The sequence below is a fragment of the Zosterops lateralis genome, assembly GCF_965231275.1.
Source record: "Zosterops lateralis genome assembly, chromosome: 1".
In the NCBI taxonomy this organism is placed as follows: Eukaryota; Metazoa; Chordata; class Aves; order Passeriformes; family Zosteropidae; genus Zosterops; species Zosterops lateralis.
The window spans coordinates 16,520,307-16,542,033 of record NC_139762.1 but is presented as its reverse complement, the minus strand read 5'-3'; the positions used below and the strand labels follow the sequence as shown (position 1 = coordinate 16,542,033).

The following is a 21,727-nucleotide window of genomic DNA, read 5'->3' as shown; positions in this document are numbered from 1 at the left end:
ATGGCTCAGCCAGGTGTTGACGGCCAGTCCTGGCCTGGGCTGCGGGGCGTTTCCTCACACAGGGCAGGCAGCCTCTCACACACACCCACGCCTGGGGCCTGACTCGGGAAGCTCATGGAATCACAGAGTATGCTGAGCTGAAAGGGACCCACAAGGATCATTGCAGTCCAACTCCTGGGCCAGGACAACACCAAGAATCACACCATCAGACTGAAAGCGTTGCCCAAAAGGTTTTTGAACTCTCAGGCTTCCTGCTGTGACCACTTCCCTGGGGGGCCTGTTCCAGTGCCCAAACCCCGTCTGGGTAAAAAATCTTTTCTTAATATTCAACCTAAACCTCCCCGGACACAATTTCAGGCCTTTCCCGCGGATTCTGTCACTGGTCACCACACAGAAGGGATCAGTGCCCACCCCTCCTCCTCTCATCAGGAAGCTGTTGACTTCATGAGGTCTCCCCTCCATCTTCTCCAGGCTGGACAGTCTGAGTCACCTCAACTGCTCCTTTTAAGTCTTCCCCTCAAGGCCCTTCATCATCTTCGTTGCCCTCCTTTGGATGCTCACTAAAAGCTTTATATCCTTCTTACATTGTGGTGCCCAAAATTGCACACAGGCCTCCAGGTGAGGCCGTCCCAGTGCAGAGCAGAGAGAGACAATCCCCTCCCTCGCCTGGCTGGCGATGCTGCGCCTGATGCACCCCAGGCACACGGTTGGCCCTCCCGGGTGCCAGGGCACGCCGCGGACAGCTGTTTGTCCCGTGTGCCCGCAGCAGGCGGCTGCCCGCACCCCGGGCCGGCCGGTCAGGTTCGCTCCGTCCCACCAGAGCGCCCGAACGCGCCCCGGGCAGCGCCGGCCCTTCCCAGCGCCCGGGGCCGCTCCGCGCACACGGAGCCGGCTGAGCCCCGCCGGCCGCCGTGGAACGCGGCGCCTGCGCAGAGAGGGCGCGGCCCTGCCGGCCATGGCGCTCCGCGCGGGAGGCCCGGCTCTGTCGCTGCTGCGGGGCCGCCTGCGCCTCCCCGGCCCCGGCGCCCGCGGGCACGCCCGGCTCGGCCGCTCCGGCGCCGCCGCGCAGCCCGCTGCCGAGGAGCTGGGGGAAGGTAGGGACGGGTGGCCGGGCCGCGCTGCGTTCGCCGCGGGCCTCGGTGCCGCACAGCCGGCTGTGCCGGGGGCGTGGGGAGGGGAGCGCCGCCTGTCCCGCTCGGCCCCATCGGAGGCCCCGGGGCCGTGCCCGCATCTGGGCGTGAGGAGCCCCAGGGCCCGGGCAGCTCGGCCGGGCAGGGAGTCGGCCTGTGCCCTCTTGGGCTGCAGCCCAGGAGGCCAGAGGCCGCTGTCAGTGCCACGGGCTCGGTTTGTTAAACATAAATACCGGCTAGACGTGAATCAAGTGATGGGGCTTATCCCGAGAGACCCCCTCAAAAAGGCATAAGAAACGTGCGACTGACGTGTCTTTAGTACAAGCCGAGAACTAGTGAGGGGTTGTCTTGCTGCTATGCCAGAAGTTGTGAGATCACATCATCTCTGTAGTGACTAAGTGTGTCCAGGTAGTAAATCAGGCAAAAATCACAGCCATTCTGGCCTAATGCAGAGACCTTGGTATGTCACCCATCCATGGGACTTGTCTTTTCTGCATCTTGGTCACTTCATCCTTTTCTGTTTCTATGGCAACCGTGATATTTATCATTTTCATAAGGTGCTTCCTTAGTTTTCTGATGAAAAATGCTATATAAAACTAGGCTGTTGAAAGAGATACTGTGGTTATTATTTACAAGCCTTTGTGAGACCTCAGTAAACTTAAAAAATGAAAGATTTTTTAAAAAATTAAATACTGTCACATAATACTAACAACGGCCATGTGATGATACTTAAAGATTTTCTTGAGGCCACAATATTCCATGGGTTCTTCAAAACCAGAACCATAGAATAAAGAGCTCGCTACGGAATATCTCTGTGGCACATGGCAGCTGCTGGGAAATGCTCCCCAGCTTCCAAATCTGAATGACAAAAGGGAAATATTAACAGGCAACAGCTTCAGAAGCTCTGCTGATGTGATGTGGTCAGGGGATTAGTTTGAAAGCTGTGCAGAGAAGTGATCATGGTTTGAGATTTGGGAGATGGGCCCTTTGCCTGTATTCAAAGAGGAAAAAAGTTCCATGTTTCTGGATCTTCAGCGTGTCTCTGTTTTACGTGAATTCTGGAGGCTGTCAGCAGCAGTATAGAATGCCAGTAGTGCAGTATGACTGGTCTGTGGGTTTATTGTACTGGGGTAGATGAAAGTGTAATATTAAGTGAAAACTTTGAGTAGGAGTTTACTGTAAAGGAAGGCGCTGAGTTGTAAAAATAGCAAGTGTTGAATTGTTCCAAAGTGCTGGTTTTGTGGTAGTGAAGAGAGGCTGTCATTTCACTGAAGCTTGCCAAAGGTCTAGACCTGCCTCACAGCCTAGCTGGCATTTCCAGACTGTTATCTGTGTGCTAAGTTTTTTGATGGTGAACAGCAAATTAAAGAACAAAGATTCCTTGTATTATGAAGCTTCATGTGCGCTCAGGGAAGTCAGTATTTTTTTCTTCCTATTTTTCCTACTCCTTGTTATTGCAAATGTATATATTTGTGAGAGAAATACACTTATATTTCTTTCTTTCATCCATTCTTCATTGTCCTTCGTTTGTTCTTTATTCTTTTCATTTTTGCTGTCATAATCTTGGAGAGCCAGGACAAGCCTTTGTTCAGTTTTTCACTCCAGAGGAAGAGATGAAGTGTACTAAAACCAGCCATACATCTTTCTGTTTACGTAGAAAAGCCTTGATGCTTGTTTCTTCTCACAGATGCTGAAGTCAGTACCAGAAAGAAGACGTTTGCTGAAGTCCAGACAGAACGACTGGATCAAGCTGAACGGACTGTTTTAATTAAGTGCCCATCAAAACTTAATGAAAAGAAATTATTGCAGTACTTATCCAGTCATGGGGATGTTAAGAGTCATTTCTTTTTTGAAAATCGTGTAAGTAATTAGTGATGTAAACTAAAATCTAGACTTAGATGAAAAGAAATACCAGAAAGAAAATTTGGTTAAGGCTTCATACATAAGTTAAGCAAATTATATACACTTAGTGTATTAAATCAGTTTTTATCTGTGCTAATGTTCACAAGTTGCTAAGCAGTTGATTTTTATTCTTAAGTCAGTTAAGCAACACCTCTAAGGAATAGGCAGCAACCTTTTGCACTAAATTTTTGAAACTTTCACATAGCACCATTCATTATCCTAACAATAGAGACAGCCCTTTTTTATGTTTCTTGAGTTTTTCAGCTTTGAAGATTAATATAGTTAAGAACTTTTATGTTTAGTGATTGCTGCCAAGAATAGCATGTCTTAAATACTTTCAACTTCTTGTGAAAAAACATCTAAAATGTTTTGAGATATGGAACCTAGCTTTGGCTTCAGGGCTGTCATGTTAATCTGTCTCAGTAGCTCCAGGAACATCTGAGTAATATCAGTACAGTGAGTTCAAGCATTGTATGCGTTTGTCTCACCCTGTATTTCCATTCTTATTGTTTTAGGGCATCAACGCATTAATAGAGTTTTCAGAAAAGGGCAGTATAGCCTCATTGCAGGATGCTGTTGGGATCCCAAGTGCTTCAGAGCATCATGTTGTCCCATTTAAATCAAGACTTTTTACTTTCACACTGAAAAATCCAGTGAGTCAACGCGGTGAAGAGGCACCACTTCACCTCTCTCCTCAGTGTCACATTCCAGTGAAAGACCTTATTGAAAAGCTTTGTCTTGCAGACAGCGTAAGTAGAGGTTTCTAGATCTCTCTTAATTAAAAATGAGACATGTTCATTTCAGATTTAAAAGTGGTCATGTGAAACTTGTAAAGGTATTTATTTTTATTTGTAAAAGGTAACGTATTAGCATTTTATGAGAATGGTTCTCTGTCATTGAAATAAATAAAAGAAATTATTAATTTTAATTATGAAAATGATTTCTCTGTATGAAAGAAATGGTTTTGAAATTTTGGAAAATAACCTTCTAATTGCATTGATACTAAATAGATGAAAATATATGTTAATAGAAGATGGGTCACTGTATTTTTACAGTGTTTATTTTCTGAACTAGATAAGCAGTCAGATGTACATTCTGCTGGATGAGCATCAGCTTACAGAAGAAAACATCAGGCTGCGATTTCTGGCCTGTTCCTTGGTTCGGGATTTTACATGTGCATATTTCCCAGACAGCACAGTAAAGCCATTTGGCTCTTCAGTCAACACCTTTGGCAAGTTGGGATCTGATGTGGACATGTTTTTGGACTTTGGTGATACAGAGAAGCATGCTACAAAAATGGTAAGATTATGCTGTGCATCTTCAGTTTGTTGGATTTCTTCAACAGGGCAGCTTATTTGCTGTTTCACACACAGGAATCAATTTATTTTTATTTAGGTTTTAAATGGGTTCATACTATAAAGTGTGAAGAAGTTTATTTGAATGTTTGTATCTGAAGACTTTCAAAAATGGAATGTGACATGGATGAGTTCTTTGCAATAGGAAGAAAATTATTTGGTGTTTACATAAATTTTGCACTATTAGGATGAATTTCACTATGAAGAAAATGCTCATCCTCCAAAATTGTTTCAGCAGAGTCAGACCTTCCCATTCTATTGCCATGTTTTCTTCTCTGTAGCTTCTGTGCTTCAGCCATGCTCTGTTAAAGCTTGGCTTTGTTTTTTTGGGTCTTCCATGTCCTAAAGCAAAGTAAGTTTGTGCACGTGTGTACATCTGCCTTTTGGGAGGATTGTCAGGTTCTTTTCCTTACCTTAAAGAGATCTCTTTATGCTTCAGGAAAGTTACGGGATTATGTACTGGGGTGTATATGTATTTATAGGCACATGGTGAGTGTGTGGAGGTGTGAAAACTCAGGATATGGGATAGTCATGGTGAATGCTTACAGGTCACAGATTCTGAATGAATAATCAAGTAAATGATTCTCATGTTGTGAAAACTTTTTATTTGTGTGGTGACACATAGTTTGGGAAAAACTAGCTCTGTTTTCTTAAAAGACACCCCACTGTGCTTAAGCTTCTGAAGATTGAAAATTCTGTACAGCTTTTCTGTACAATTTGTATATTGCCATGTAAGTTACTTTTAAAGAAATAATCCTTCAAATGTAAATAGTTTTTAGTATTACTGCAGTGATAAATTACAATGAAAGCAAATATGTCAGCTGAAGAGAAGGATCATCGTGTGTGTGAAGTGTTAAATCTTTATGTTTAAACGGTGGAGTTGCCTCTTAAATTTTGAAGGAATAACTTTCAAGTATAAAATGTCTATTTTCAAAGCATATTTGGTAACTATCTGTTTTCTTCAATATGTGTCCTTTGTGGAGATAGAAGTTCTATTGTGAAATGTGGAGTATTCGATGATGAGTGAGTTTACCAGCGGCTGTGATTACCTGTGAATGGCTGGGAGGCATTACTCTGGAGAGACAAAGGGGAGGGAGCTTTAGTTACAAGATGATTTAGCAGCAGTGAAAAAGATGTGTTCTGATTTCTTCACTTCTGGTAGCCTTTCAGGAGGTGCCAGCAATGAGCAGGATCAGGCATTTCAGCACCTATTTTCATGAAATGTCTGTTTTTGAGCCTCACGGCAAACTGATTTCTAAATGTAACTTAAGAAAAGGGGCAGAAGTGAGAACATTCTTTACTAGGAGTGGATGCTAGACCACAGATAGGGCATTTTTAACCCCTAGGCAGTTTGGGAGATAGTGAATGAATTAAAATAGGGCTCTGATATTTCAGAGTAGCAGTTTTTGTTAAAACGGTTGTGCAGCTTGCCTAGGTTACTGTATCAACTGACCCAAAAGTAACAGTTTAGTTTTAATAATAGTAGTTTAGTATTTGCTGTTTCTGTCTGCATGCCAAGAATGGGGGAAGAACCACAGGGCTGAAGCATCTGTATCAGTACTCCATACCTTTTAGCTAGCACCAAAGCTGCATATAAAGATTCTTTTTAATTGATAAGAATATCTACTTTATAATTATAAAACAGTTTTCATTCAGTTTTTGAGAGGTAGTGAGGGGCTGTCTGGAAAGGCCCATTGTGGTTTTAGTCACAAATATAAATATCAACACCACCCCACCCACAGGTCAGCTGAGTCCCTGTCTTTATCTTTCCTGTTAACTGCCTCCATGTTGATAATTACAGGCTCCTTTCACTACTGTACATGCAGCTACACAGCCAGATGGGATTAGGGGCTGCTGTCCTGGCAAGATCCACCACACGTGGTGCTGCCTCTCCCCTGGAGAGCCCTGGCAGGAGGGGAGGGGGGACAGTCACCTCGGCGATTGTCAGAGACTCAGAAATTCAGCCCCTGAAGTGACCTTATGAGAAAGGTTGCAAGGTCCATAACTTCTGAATTGTTTCACCTTTCTGACAGGTCGCTAATTTGTGGACAACAAAAGGAATGTACTCTGTATCTCAGTAACTGTTAGATCACTGTAATTTTATTTGTATAGTATGCATTCACCCATGACATGTTCCAAGGGGAAGATAAGTCAGTGTGAAATATTGGATTAGCAAACAAAATTAGTCAATGTCTTAAAAACACAAGACTATAAAGAAAACAGAGATTTTACAGGTGTTTTATTGAGGTAAAAACTCTAAATATAGCAAATCAAAATACAAAGACCTACAGAGAAGTTAATTTCTGATGTTGGAATATATCTTCACAATATTTTTGTCTTTTAGGGAAACTATATATGACATGATGTGATTATTTTAAGTCTTACAGAATCATATCCTAATTTTGAAGAATTAAATAATTTGCATGCTATTGGGGTTTTTTTGCTTTTTGAAATGAAAAAGACATTTTTTCTTACACTGCTACTTGATTTACTAATAATGCATTGTTCTTTGAGGATTTGACATGAAATTACTTATAGTTTAAAATTATTGGTAGTTTGGTTGTGTTGCCCCTCTGTAAGTGTGTGCTCCTCTTTGCAGTCAGAGCATTTATGCTCTCCTGGTAATTCCAGAATTACGTTTTTTAGCCAGTAATGAGATGGAGTACTATTATACTTCTATTTAACATGTAGCTTTATAGTAAGTTGACCACTATTAGCCTGGAAGAATTGAATCACCGGAAAAGAATGTAAAAGAGAGAACAATATGTTTTAACCTATTTTAAGTTTGGCGGACTGCTTTGAATATTTCTTGTGTTTCAGTTCTAGTTGTACAAACTCCTTGGCAAATTGTGGTGGTCTTTCAGAAGTATTTTTAAATGTCTCTATTGTTTGAGGGCTAACAGCTTGCTTTTAAAATTCCATGTCAGAAAAAAGGTCCCTTTGAAATGGAGTATCAGATGAAAAGGTTACCATCGGAAAGATTAGCAACCCAGAGGATTCTTTCTGTGATTGGTGACTGCCTTGATAATTTTGGTCCTGGGTGTGTGAATGTCCAGAAGATCCTCAATGCCCGCTGCCCTCTGGTGAAATTTTCCCATCAGCCGACAGGATTCCAGTGTGATCTGTCAGTGAGCAACAGGTGAGACCTAAAAAGTTTACAGAGAATTCTGATGTACTTAGTGTTCTGAAAACCTGTAATATCAACTGTTTAGTCTTCTCTTTTCCATGTTCTTAACAAATGTGCATGTTGGCTCTGAAGGTAAAATGGATATTTTTTGACTTCTAGAGGTTAGAGTTTGATGTCCTTATGTTATCTTTCTCCAGCATAGGAAATACTTGCTAGCTGAAGCTGAAGACTCAAAAACCAGTCTGTGGAAATAAGGTTGGCATATAAACTGGAAAGAAGGCAGTCAGGGTTCATTAGTCATTACTTCCCTTCAGCGTACACACAGCTTTTCTTGATTGTTTTTCAGATTAAGCATCTCCAGAACGTTAATTTTTAGGGATTTGGCTTCTAGTTGTTTTGATGTCCTTTCCTTCTTGAGGGCGTGCTTACTCCTGTTTGCTGGGAGGATCCCTTGGATGCCGGGTGAATTCCCGCGTCGGGAAAGGGAGCCTGCGGTGTTCTCGCCCGCTAGGGGGCGCCGGCTGCACAGAAATGCCCCTCCGGGCCCCGCGGTGACAGCGCAGCGCAGACATGGCCCTGCTGTCCCCACAACCACAGAAATAACCCCTGCACTCCAGTAAACAACCCTGGCATAAGTGTACATAGCCCAAAATGAGTTACCGACCCTTTTCATTGTTGTCGGGGAATATAAAAATACGAGTGATTATTCTTCAGATTACCGTGACAGAACCCAAGGGAATGGCCTGAAGTTGTGTCTGGGGACATCTAGGTTGGATATAAGGGAAAGGTTTTTCAGAGGGCGGTTGAGCCCTGTAACAGGCTCTCCAGGGAAGCAGTCACAGCACCAAACCTGACAGAGTTCAAGAAGCTTTTTGACAATGCACTCAGCACATGATGCCACTCTTGGGGCTGTCCTGTACAGGGCCAGAAGTTGGACTTTGATGATCCTTGTGGGTCCCTTCCAACTCAGAATATTTTGTGATTCTGTGATACGAGTTTTAGTGCAGTTTTGTGATTTGTCTGCATCAGATACAATCAGATCAGATACACTCAGTTTTCTGAATTACCCAAAGTTCTGTTTCAGAATATGCAGAAGTTGTTAAGGCATTATTGAACAAGTTTCTTACAATGAAGTTACTTCTCTATATGAAGCCACAGTGAAAGTCAGCATGTAGTTCTGTACAAGCTTCCTTATAACTCACTGCTGATAGTTTGGGTGGTTGGCACTGTGTGTCTTGTCTCATTATCATTTTTAATAGAAACAAATCTCTCTGGATACCCTAAAGCACCTCGCAGCTGAAATTTAAGAAGCCTAGATGTTACAAAATTTTGACCTAGTAAATGTCCCAGAAAGGCTATGCTGAATTTTTGAAACAACTTTTAGCACTTCGGGCTAAAACTGAACCAAAGTGAGTTTTGCTCTTATGCAGCGCTTCCATTTTTTCTACTTTTTCTTGCCCTCCCATTTGAACAATACATGAATGGTTGTATGACAGTGTGATGAAGGAGATCAAAAACTGGTCTGTCTGAAAACCTTTATCCTTCCAGATTGGTTGTTTTTTTTCAGCTCAACTAAGCAGTAATCATTTGAAAATTACCAAACGGACTTATCTTGTGGATTTCATTGTGTTTCTGCACTTAAATTATTTTTCAGTACAACATTTTATTACTTTGTAGATAAAAACAATAAAAGAAGTTTTAGTTGTATTTTATTATATGTTAGGATAGAGATATTATCTAATGTACGTCAAAGGCAATTGTGGCTAAATTATGTTTTTTCACCTCAGTTCTGCATAGTTTGACCACACAGTACTTGATGGTGTTTTTGTATTTTGGAGTTTTTTTCCTCCACTGTGAAGTGGAACGAGGAGATAAAAAACTGTGCAAATGCATGTTACTTACCCAGAACTGTATCATTCTTGCTATGGAAAACTACCAGGTATTTAATCCTGGACAATTCCAGGCTTTCAACTCACACGGTTCTACTATTCTATGATTCTCTTTTTTTTTTTTAAATGTGTAAAAGTTTTTTTTTAATAATAATAATTCTTTCATCCTTCCATTTCTTCTTCAGCATTGCAATAAGAAGTTCAGAACTCCTGTATATCTATGGCTGTCTGGATTCCCGTGTACGAGCTTTGGTGTTCACGATACGATGTTGGGCCCGTGTCCATGGACTGACAAATAGTGCTCCTGGTACCTGGATCACAAACTTCTCCCTGACCATGATGGTCATGTTTTTTCTGCAGAGGAGATCACCACCTATCATTCCAACACTAGACCAACTTAAAGGACTGGCAGGTAAGCACAGCTGTTTCTGTGTTTATTGCAGTTTATTGTTTATTGCACATTTGTTTTACCTAAACTGATAAATAAACCCAAGCATTTTCTCTGTGCTCTCAAATACTAATGAATATTATGAGTGTTTTAAGTTTGAGGGAATACACAAGTTTTACATGTATTAATGCATCTTTAAAGGCAAAATAAATCCCTTTTCAATACAATACTAATTCTATTTCTATTAAATTTATTCTAATAAATATTCTATTTAGAGAGGTTAGACTTATTTTGTTCTTTAGATAATTAAATGTAATTTACTTGTTCAGTGCTCCTATGCTGAAGTTTTTTTTATTTTGTTTTTTAGAGGACTTGTAGGGTCTTGAATGTTTCTGGAGTTCAGGATTTTGTGCAGACCAATATATAGCTACCAAATGCTTTAAAAAAAGGCTGAGTTTTTTTCTTCCAATTTGTAATATCCTTGAGACCATTCAGGCCCTTGGCAAATAATTCTTGTATCTCCACAAACAAACTATTCTGGCAGTTTCTTACACAGCATTCAGGGTGTGTTATCTTCCGTGAATTGTATGAAAGTATAGAGAATGACACCCTGAGTTCTTGATTCCTTGCTCATGTCTTCTGCTTATTGACATGATACCTTTGAGTGCTTGTAGTGGAGGAAAAGGTCTGTATTCAGTTCGTTTAAAATAATTTCAAACATTTCTATCAGAATTCTGTAGAAATGTTTATACATAAAATGTGTTTTGATATTTACGAAGAGTGTTCCTAATTCTCTGAAATTTTTCAGAAGACAGTGAACACTCTGGGTCTGATTTTTTTAAACCCTCATGTAGGTAGTAACCTCAGAGAGTCGTGCTGTTAAATTGGTAATACAGCCCTGTGTAGAGCTATCCTGTTTGTTACTTGTAAGAGGTACTTTCAGAGTTACAAAGATGCCATTTATCTTAGTCCTGTAGGATTTTAAAAATGTGCCATTTGCTCATGATGCTTTTCCTTTTTCTTTTAAGTCTTCTACTATTTAAGGTGAATCTTAAACTGAAAATTCACTTGTGAATTCCTAGTTTGATTTGTGTAATATGGTAGCATTAATTTCAGTTTGTTTTCTGAATTTTATTAAATACAATGACATTTTACTGTTTATTACTTCAAAATATGCCCACACTTTTTCTTGCAGATGAAAAAGACAAGCATATAATTGGAGGATATGATTGCTCATTTGTTAGTGATTTAAGGAAGATTAAACCAACAAAAAATACAGAAACACTTGGTAGGTATATATTCCTCAATTTTCTTTTTTTATGAGCATATTGAAAACAAACTTTTCCTTAATGTTACTGATGGCTCTTGTTTTTCTTTCCCTTAGATGAACTGTTGAGTGAGTTTTTTGAATATTTTGGAAATTTTGATTTCAGAAAGAATTCCATAAATCTTCGAAAGGTAAATAGATTTTAATTGCTCATCATTATTAATTTAATCTCTCTGTCTCCCATTTGCCAAACTACTTATGCTAAGCAACAATTTCTGTCATCCTTAATTATATATTAAAAATACATTTATATGGAAACTGAATCCTTTCTGTGAAGGAGGAGTGTTTTCCTCTTGGAGCCCAGTAACTTACAAATACCATTAAGAACATTTACAGTGTCATTACTTGGATATGCTGGAAAGCAGAAACTGATGCAAAGCTAGTGTGATTTTACTGAAAAGCCCTGTAATAAAAGTGGCAGTTTTAAAAAGTGGAAGCTATTTTGTTTCTGTGGGAGGAAGACTTTCTAAAATGACTTCTATGTCTGTCATAGCAAAAGTCTGTGACAAACCCTGTGAACTGACAAGATTTGCATTTAAAGTTGGGAGTCCAGACCCAACCAGAGCCTACATTAAAACTTACAGCTAAGTTCTGGGTGTACTTTTGGCAGTGCAGGTTGAATCAGCCTACAGTAACTGTACTGCAGCTCAGTAAGCATGCCATAACATGATAATTCTGTGCTAGAACTTTGGTTTCTATGTTTAAGTCATCCTATTGATCTGTGTGTGCATGCAGGTATAAATAAATATATGAAAATGTAACCTCCATAACTCACACCTGTTCCTGCTGAGCTGCTTCCAGAGTAGGGTTTCAGTGCCGTGTTGCTGTGTGGACACTCGTTTGTTCTGTTTCCTGTTTGGGCATTGTGGGTCACTGGCTAAAGAGCTCTTTTTGCAGATTGATCCTAGAAACTGATTTATTTAGACAGAGAACTTCTGTTTGCTAAGAAACCTGAAAAAGGCAAGCAAAAATACCTTTGAAGCCTGAGCTGGTCGGGGAGGTTGCTGCTGCTGTTTTTCTGACAGTGCTCTTGGCCCTGGGGCAAGAGTATCTAACACATTCATAGGCACTTCCTGGACCAGCAGGAGCTGGTGGATTCCTGCTAGAGCTTGCAGTGGAAAGGCTTGAAGAGGTTCTGCTATACACAACCAGTCAGCTAAGAAACATTGATAAGCACTGAGATGGAAGTGCATTTAAATAACAAACTACATGGTTGTCAGCTGTTTGTGTTGTACTATACCAGGTGCCTGACCGTGGACCATGACCTGAATAGCTCTGTGCTTAAAAGGCAGACCAAACTGGGAGGAATTTCAGCCAACAAAGCAATCTTGTTCACTTACACCAGCATCATGAGCTCTCTGAACAGTGTGGGAGGGAATGGTTTGAACAGTTTAAGTGCGTGCAATGTTTTATCAAACTGGGCTGTGCAGGTTAATGTGACACACTGATGCTGCCCACATGCAAGTGGAGATTAGGAGTAGGAGGTTGCAGTAGGTGAGATCTGAAGTTTGTTGGACAGCAAATGTGTGAATGGCTGAAAAGATAGGTTAAGCTGTAGTTGTGTGTTCTTTACCTTGAAGGAAATCTAAGTTGAATGTGGCAAAGAAAACCACCACTGAGAGGATTCTGAGAACAAGAATCATACAGTCAGGTTGACAGGAAAATTAACTTGATTGATAATGACTGGGTGCTTTGTAAAATGTTCTCTAATAGATCAAAACAGTTTAAATTCTAATGTAATAACTCAAGTGATTTGTTATTTGCTCAGTCTGTAATGCACATATGCAACTTTGGCTTTTTCTTTATGCTGTCTGCAGGGAAAGGAAGTAAATAAGCCTGAGTCGTCTCCTCTTTATATCTGGAATCCCTTTGAACAAGACCTTAATATCAGCAAGAATGTTAATCAGCCACAGCTGGAGAAATTTATAGCTATGGCCAGAGAAAGTGCCTGGATTTTACAGAAGGAAGATAAAACTCAGCAAATGATCGATAAAGAACCTTGGGGACTGGCAGCTCTACTGATACCATTTGGGAAAAGTAATTCCAGCAAGATGAAGAATAGGATGAAAGGAATAGGAAGTGAAACAATCAGAAGCCTCTTGGACTCTTTAAAGTTAAATAATGCGAACAGTCAACAAAAAGCAGTGGGAAAATGACTTGAAGCACAGAAATACAATAGGTAATATTCTGTTTTAGGAATTGAATGTGACACACAGTCCAAAGAACATTTTAATATTTCTATTATGGGGACTGGAGAATCAAGAAATCTGTTTTTCATCGTGATGATTTTTGTACAGGTCTGCTTTCTTTCTGTACATTTTTCTCTTTACTCCTCTCTTTTCCATCTGTTTTATGAATGAAGAGTATTCAAATGTAAGTTTAACAGATGCATTTTGGAAGTAGCCTTCAGTTGAGCACTCTTCTGTAAAAAAGGCTGACAGGAGCAGTATGGGAAGAAAGCCTTTGGGAATTCTCTTGGCTAGCATGCAAATGATATGCTAATTAAAAGCTCAAGAAAGAACCACCTTTCCATGAAACCACAGTCTGAAAGAAGATAAATGTGTTGGAACCATTGTTTCCAATCCAGTTATGTTTTGGAAGCCAGTAAAACCGAAGTGCATGTATCTATTTTTGCAATTGTTTTCCATTCATGTAGATAGTGGCGAGACAAAATAAAGAGAATGGAATTAGATAGTCAGGTGTGCAGTTTCATAAAGCATTGCACCACCACAGCTCTCCAAGGACAGTGTCACTGGTTTGTGTTGGAAAAGTGGGTTTGCTTTTGTGTTTACCACCTGATTTCAAATGTCTTGAGTTAACTCTCCTTTGTTTTCTCTACCCAGGAGTGGTCTCCACCCACACTTGTCTCTTATTTTGCCTTCAGCTTCACTTTAAACCTGTATTTCAGGTTCAGGCAGGGGTTCTTGGATGCCCTTCTTGCTTCATCACTCTCTCCAAAGTGCTGCCTACTAGGTGACATCAAAGCATTCCTGCAGAGGGATTTGTCCTATGCAGAGATCCAGAGAATCATGTTTTATGCTGGAGTCCCATTCCCAGTCTTACCTTGGTTTTCAGATATTCAGACAACAGTGACTGTCCCCCTTGCAGATCAGTTGGGCCAGCAGAGGCAATGCTTTTTGTTTACTTAAAACATTGAGTTCTCTTTGCATCTGCTACAAAACTGAGTCTTTTCAGAGGATGGGGGAGAGAGGAGGGAAGGAAGGAAATGGGAAATGGAGAGCAAACTTTATAAGTACATTTGTGAGTATTTCACCTGTCCATTTTCAGAGCCACTCATGCATTAGACTAAATGGTAGCACTGTTAGCAGTTCCACTGAGTGTTTTCTTTATTCTTAAAGAAATTCTGTAAAGGAAATTACTGTATTTGGAGATAATCATATAGATGAAACATCAATTTTAGTATTGCTGTTTCATTTTCACTACTTTTAGATTCTTTAATGTTGCACTGGTGTACGACCGTGTGTAGACTTTTTTCTAATGGTGTGATCTGAACAAGGAATAAGTGTGTTTTCTCTATTCTCTGATACATTATTAATTGGAAATACTACGGGCAATAATGCAAACTTCCAAGTATTTGTAAAAACTGGGCAAGGAAATGTATCTTCTAGCAGTTGGTGAACTGAAGGGTTAGACCTTCAGATCAGTTCCATAACAGTTTATTCAGAGTTTAAAATAATACTTACATGTGCCTATTTCTGATTCATAAATGTTTTCTTAAATAATGACTCACATAGTCATTGTCTTGGTTGCTGAAATTGATTCTCATACTGACTTCTTCAAGACTGAGCCTTGAATTTGAAACTTAGTTTTCTGCCTAAATCATGGTTTAGAAGTTCTTTCTGGAGGCTGGTAGGAAGTTTATTGTAACTTGCTATTGGTGCAAATACAAAGCTTGGCACAGATTCTGTAAGGAGCTTGCTGCTACCTTAATCTTTACAGAATCTAGAGTTGTATTGTCTACAGTTTACCCAGGAACAGACTATCTAGCTTTTTCAAGATTAGGACAGTAATCAAGTACCTTTGAATTTTGGGGTTTTTTTTTAGATGAACCAAATGGGTAATAGAGTAATAATTAGAATATGGGTTACCATGGACAGAAGCATGCAGCAGAACTGTGACAGTGTGTACCTAATTGCATTATATTCACAGTGATCCACTGACATAGGTAGGAAAGATTTTATATGAATTTTGACACTTAGATACAGGACACTTGTGGATAAATAATAGTGGATTTTGTATTTTGGTTACATGGGTGAGCCATGCTGAAGCACAATGTAAATTCATTTGTAAATGGTTATAGATGTTCACGCTGCTTCGTATTCCTTAAAAGGCAGGGCAGAACATGGTTACTATACATGCAGCGCCTTTCAGCATCACTTTTCTGTTTAGACTGCCTGTTCCTTTTGGGAATAGTGCTTGTCATGGCTACAGGCTAGTTTCTGAAAAGAAGAGAAAGAAGCCAAAAGCAGTGTTGTAGCAATGGAATGGACAGGTTATTTTTTCAGATATCTGCAAGTCGAGGGAGCTGGTGGCCAAGGAGCTGAAGCCTGGAGGCTGCAAGGATCCGCTCTCATTAGTGATGTAAATAAGCTCAGCAGGCAGCTTTCCTAGAAAAGGCTGTAGCTGGAGGAGGTGGAGGGCTGACCATGAGCTTCCCTAAAGTGTGAGTTATGTCTGGGGAAGAGCTCAGTGAAACTGAAGCCACCTGTGGGAAGAGAACCAAGACTTGAGGGGGTGTATTTATGAAATCAGAAGAGATGGCATGATTATCATTCCCTGAGGGCAGCAGTCTTACATTGAAGATATTTAGAAACAATCAATGTGGTTCTGTCACTGAAAACAAGAGCTGGATGTATGTCAAGAAAGGACTGTGATTATGATCTAGATTTGAGAGCTCATTCATATGCTCCAGAAACATGTAAACAATGTCTCTGCAAGAGCAAGGCAGCAAGTTTCAGTTACTTCTCAAACTTGGTGCTGATCTGCTCTGTTGTACGGTGGGACTGTTTGGGACGTCACAGGTAAGGAACACCAGTGAATTCAACACAGTTTTGCCCCTCTGCCCCCTTTCCCTTTTTAGGGAAAGTCTCATATTTCCTGGCTCTTGAATTGTTGGGGAAGCTGAAAACATTTGGAAGTTCCTTGTCCTGAAAAAATACACTTTGGGATATTAACTTCAAAGTTAACATTTGTTGCCAGGGACTTTTATTTCTCTAGATGTTTGATGCTCACAAGTGTTGCAGGAATAGGTTCTGTTGCAACTGCTATTGTTCCTCATTCCTCTCTAACTTCCTGGGAATCTGCAGCCTTGGCCTACAGTTGACTCCTGGATGAGCATCCTAGCGCCATGCTTGTGAAGACACAGTCACAAAACAGACATCTTGCTACCGTTTCTGTCTCAGATTCTGTTCTTTAGACTTGGAATTGCAGTATATTTCAGATTGGGAGAGGTCTCTGAACCTAGTTCAGTTTCCTTCTTAAGTGATGTCAGCTGTGAGATTAGACCAGGACTTTTTATCTAGCCAGGCCTTGAAAATCTCCAAGGATGGAGACTGCACAGCCTGTTCTAGTGCATCACCTGGGGACTGAGTGGGCTGGGCTGAAATATGTTGCCCCATCATTGTCACTCTTGGTGTCTTTTTTTCTGATCCTGAAACATGCTCTCAATCAAAATACTATCTGATACAAGTGGTCAAGCTGCTCCTTTGTGTAGAAACCCCCAAGTTTTCCCTTCTTTCCCTGTCTTTCCAGAGGAACTCATATCCATCCATCACAGTGCTCTCCCATCACATGCAAGCCCTCCTACCATAGCTGTTGTTCCCACAGTGTTGTAGTAACAGCACAAGGAGCTCTAGCTTCTCCTGTTTGTTCCCCAGGCTGCCCCATATTTGTATCTGTGCATTTTAGGTGGGTACCTGTTCATAAGGTTTTATTATTATTGAGGTCCCTTTCATTCCTATTATCCTGTATCCTTTTTTCTCAATCCATGTCCTCAAGCTGCCTGGTATAACTGGGGGGTTATGGTTGTCCTCTTCATTGTTCTAACTGACTGCTTTGATATGGCCACTGTGCATATCCAGCTTACAAGGTGTCCCTTGTGACACCCTGACTATAAATTAATTTCTAAAAGGCTCTGCAGGAAAATAAGAGTCCTTGAGTAGCAGACTGGTGTATTGCACTGGGAGAAAACCCCCAGAAAATATGGTGCCATGTGGAGATAGTGATGCAGGTGCAGAATCACCTTAGGGCACAGTGCTGTGTCTCTGGGACCCTGTTGCTTCCACAAGTGCAGTAGTGTGGTACAGGATGCTGCTGCTCAGCAGAGCTTGTCCCACTTGGATCTGACATGTTTGTGGTGCTGTGTCAGTTCTAGGTCTAAAGCAGTCAGGCTCTCAGCCACAACCTCACTGTGCTCTATGCTTGTGCTGGGTCTCTGGTCATTGAGGAATTGTGTTCTTAGAACAGCAGGTCTTCCCTCATGGAAACAAATTTTCAAGTTCAATTTTTTTATACTCTCCAGAGGTACAGGCTATGTTTTTGCTTAACAGAATTTTGTACCTTTTGAAAAACAAAAGGTAGACAAAGAACTTCTATTTAAATAATTTTGCAAACAAGCTAGTTAAAAGTCCATGTCACGTTCAGCTGAAGAAAATTTAGTATTTCCAGCCTGGGCTGCTTTGGAGATAGGATGAATCAACAATTAGGAAGCTTTTCAAAGTAAAGTCATACTGTTCACTGCAAAGTCCTCTTCCCAATGTTTTCCCTTGCTTATCACAAAATTACCACCAAGGTTGTCTTCTAGTACAAAATTCTTCTAAACATCATGGGTAACTTGGGGTCAGTTTGTTTAAAACAAGGGTGAGGATTTATTTGAGGCTAACCTGTGCCTGGAGATAAAATCTCCTTCTGCATAAATCCTCTTAGTTGAAAGTCTTGATCCACTGCTTTTGCAGACCTGTTTCTCATACTTTCTTTAAGCAGGGGATTGGTTTGCTTTCTCTTGCAGGACCTCCCTGCTTCTTTTCACCCTTCCCATTGTCTTTTCATTTTATCTGACCTGTAAAGGATACTATTTCATTGTATTTCATTTCCCCTAGTATTTTGTGAAGGCGTAGTGAATACAGCTGTATTCAAGAAACAGGTAGTTTTCAAAAGGTGAATCTCACATTGCAATGTATTTTTTTTTTTACTGCTTCATTTCTTGTGTAGACTAAATCTCCATACTGCATTTCCCATGGCTCGTAGAAGAGTCAATTAGTTGGACTTGATGGGTCTCACCTTTATTGAACATGTATTTTTTGGGAAGTCTCTTAAGTAAAGAGACTTGTTTAACACAGTCTGTTATATTAGAAAGCAAAAGTTCCCTGCAAATTTTTGAGAGGCGCTCTACCCTTCAGGATTCATTCTGTTTTCCCTTGTTATGGGGAAAACCATGTTCGATTTGTTTCACAGAATGACTTCAGAGATTGGTTTTTGTTCCCATGCTGAGCTTTCTTGTGCATACAGATCTGTAGTCAATGTAAACAGTGCAGCCCTGTACAGGAATTTTGCATGGAACAACTCCCAGAATATGTCTTGTAGGTATTATGCTCACAACCCAACAGGGGAGGTAAAAGCCCCAGCAATTACTAAGGCATAGGCTCTCATTTGTGGTGCTGACTCCATGAGATGGAACAATTTCCATAATTCTGTTTTGCTTTTTCTTGTGTTGAACAGAGGAAAGACATTGCTTTCCTGCAGAGAAAAGGTAAACATGTTAGAAGTTGGATTGTTGGGGTAAAGAGCTGTAGTATTTACATTCTTTCTGAATATTTCTATCTGAAGTTTGGTTTTCTAAAGCCCTTTTCTAGGAGCAATTTCTAGAGATTTTCAGGACGAGACAAATAACTGGGAGACTACATAGAAGCTTCATAGTTCGGGCAATCAGATAAATGGTACTTACTATGAGATTAATTATCAAAAGTAATTACATAGGGGAAGATAACACATGTAGCAATCTGGCAATATCAAGTATCACTGCCTTGGCTCTTTGAACTAGTTTTCCTGCCTTAATTTTCTGTAGTCCAGTGATGTATTACTTTTATAGAGGGATGGGATTTCAGAGAGCATATTCTGAATGGAAACTGCAGTATCCAATACATAGGAGGGTGAGTACTTAGCCATTGCAGTAGATAAAAAAGAAACATTACCAATTCCATTGCAGTAGATAAAAAAAGAAACATTACCAATTCCATAACAAAATAAGATTCAGGGATTTTTTTACTCCAAAATTAAAATATATAGAATTGTTCTGTGAATCTTTAGGTGATTCATAGTTCTTCCTTTTGACAATTATCTTTGGACCCAATCAAAATGGAGTTTGCTGTAATTGCTTGATATCTGAGCTTGCAAAGTAAGGTCTCATTTGAAATGACCATGATCTGTTTTGTTGAGACATTGTTGATCACAAAGATCTTAGTGATTACAGTTCTGCTCTAAACCCCATTTTTAAGAGGGTTTGCATTGCAGTTGGCTTATGAATCTGGAATACTATTATTTTCAGTTATCCTAAGAATGCAAATGCTTACAGATAGCCACAGACTTAAACACTTCTGCCACTTGGGCTGTTACGATCTACGATCTTAGTCCTCCTTTTTACTGTAGACAGTATTTTCAATCTTTCAACTGTGGTGCAGCAATTCATTTTATATTTCTTCTATGAGATAAATAATAAAGTAAAACGTGTCCTCTGTATTTGTTCAGTAAGTTACTGTTCCGTTGTGCTGTTGAAATCTTTGATAAGATAAAGAATAACATGTCTGGTGCTTTCCTTCCTCAGATGCAGGCAGAGATTACTGAAATGAGGATGCATTTCAAAGAGCAGTGGTTTTGAAGGGTTGGTCTCTAAATGCCCCAGTCTACAGAGGTCAGCAAAGAAGTAAGAAAACAAACCTCTGAAAAAGCCAATCTCATTGTCAGCTTCAATTCACCCAACAAACATTTTTAACTTTGAGGATTTTCCAAACAGAACAAAGGTCAAACCAAATGCTGTCAAGTCATGGTTGGAGATGGAGTGTTTCTTGCCTTCCAGCATCACTTTATGATTAATAATTTGTTTAAGTAAATGGTGGTCTGTGAAGACTATGTCTCTGTCACTTGCAAAACATGTTTCTAATGAAGAGAACAGAAATAACACTTTGGATGTCTGACAAACTCTGTGAGATATCTCTTAATGGGAAGAGAAGAATTTTTTTCTAGCTAGATATCTAAAGTTCCTGAACCCTGCCCTGGCAAAAAACTTGCTTTTTATCCTTATAAATTATAGAGGGAGAATACAGGCATCTCTGTTTTTCTTGATTTAATTTTATCCCACATGTATAGGGTTACAAGTATGTGGCAGTTAGGCATAAGTGATAGGATTTTATGCTCCAAATGCTGGTAAGAGAGAAGCTTCAGATCACATAGGTTAATGCAGGCTTGATTCAAAGACACCTAGTCCAAATCTCCTACACTTTTTTAGATCCTACCCACCATCGCAGCAGAAGACCATAAATATTAACAACTGCCAGCTGCTCACTCCTGTAGGGACAACTTCCCCTGGGGTTAATCTTTCTGAGTCAGTGGCAACCTTTAATTGCCAAGCTGACCTAGGGACTTCTGAAGCCTGAGAGTGCAAAGAATGGTTTGCCATCTTCACACCCCATTCCTAGCAAGACTTTTTTCCTCCTGAAAACAGTAACAGCAGGACATAGACCTGATTTTTTTCTCAGATGCAGGAATAGTGAACAATGATGCTATAGCATGGCCATTTCTATTCCTCAGATTTGTGCAATGTATGGGTTTGCGTGCACACATTTTTATCTAGCATCTTTGTTCTGTTTTTCAGATAACACTGATGACATTTTTTGGTTGTTTTTGTTGTCCTTGGAGTTTATTAAGCTAGAGCTTTCAGAGCTGTGCTTCACTTGTTCCCATGTTTTTCCTGGCAAAGAGTAAAATTCAACGCTGAGCCTTTTTCTGCTGGATGTTTTTCTTTTCTGTGATGAACACAAAGTATGCAGTTGGTGTCATGAGAGCACTAGGTGCAGGATTCAGCTGACACTTCCCAGCAGAAAATGCTCCATCTTGCCAGGCCTTTGAGGAGACATGACAGTGATTCATTTTGGTGATAACACAGTAGGAACACAAGTCCAATTGTTTGCTATGTAGGTCAGAATGGGATATGTTGGCATCTCTGTTCACAGACTTTACAAAGATGTCTGGGAATGGGAAGCATGACAGCAAAAAACCTATTCTGATATAACTTAAATTATTCTGCTGATGGAAGTAGGCTATGAACAGTTTGCTGTCTAGCTGGCAGAGCTGGACGTTGTCTATATATGAGGAGGTTTAATTTTTCACATTAAAGAGTTCATTTGCTCTTTACCCAAGCTCTGCAATTAAAGTCTGTCTCTGTGCCAAGGAGAAGGCCCTTAGATATACTCAGTCTTGATGTTCCAGTATGAGTCCCTTGCAGTAGCTGATGGACATGATGTACTTAAAATATCAGGAAATTGACAGTTAACTTGGTTAGCTCAGGACTTTTCTTGCCACCTTGTGCCTTTTAATG

The 21,727-nt window shown here is 40.2% G+C and overlaps 1 protein-coding gene across 1 annotated transcript; it reads left to right on the top strand.

The window, feature by feature from the left end:
- Positions 1–955: 955 nt before the first annotated feature.
- Positions 956–19,872, top strand: MTPAP (mitochondrial poly(A) polymerase; the record flags this gene model as incomplete). The annotated part of the gene is made up of 9 exons (XM_083869638.1): positions 956–1,094; positions 2,818–2,990; positions 3,548–3,781; positions 4,107–4,331; positions 7,315–7,526; positions 9,589–9,815; positions 10,987–11,079; positions 11,176–11,249; positions 12,936–19,872. The coding sequence occupies 9 exons, from the start codon at positions 956–958 to the stop codon at positions 13,272–13,274; spliced, it is 1,716 nt and encodes a 571-aa protein (XP_083725764.1). The 3' UTR covers positions 13,275–19,872.
- Between the last annotated feature and the right edge of the window lie 1,855 nt (positions 19,873–21,727).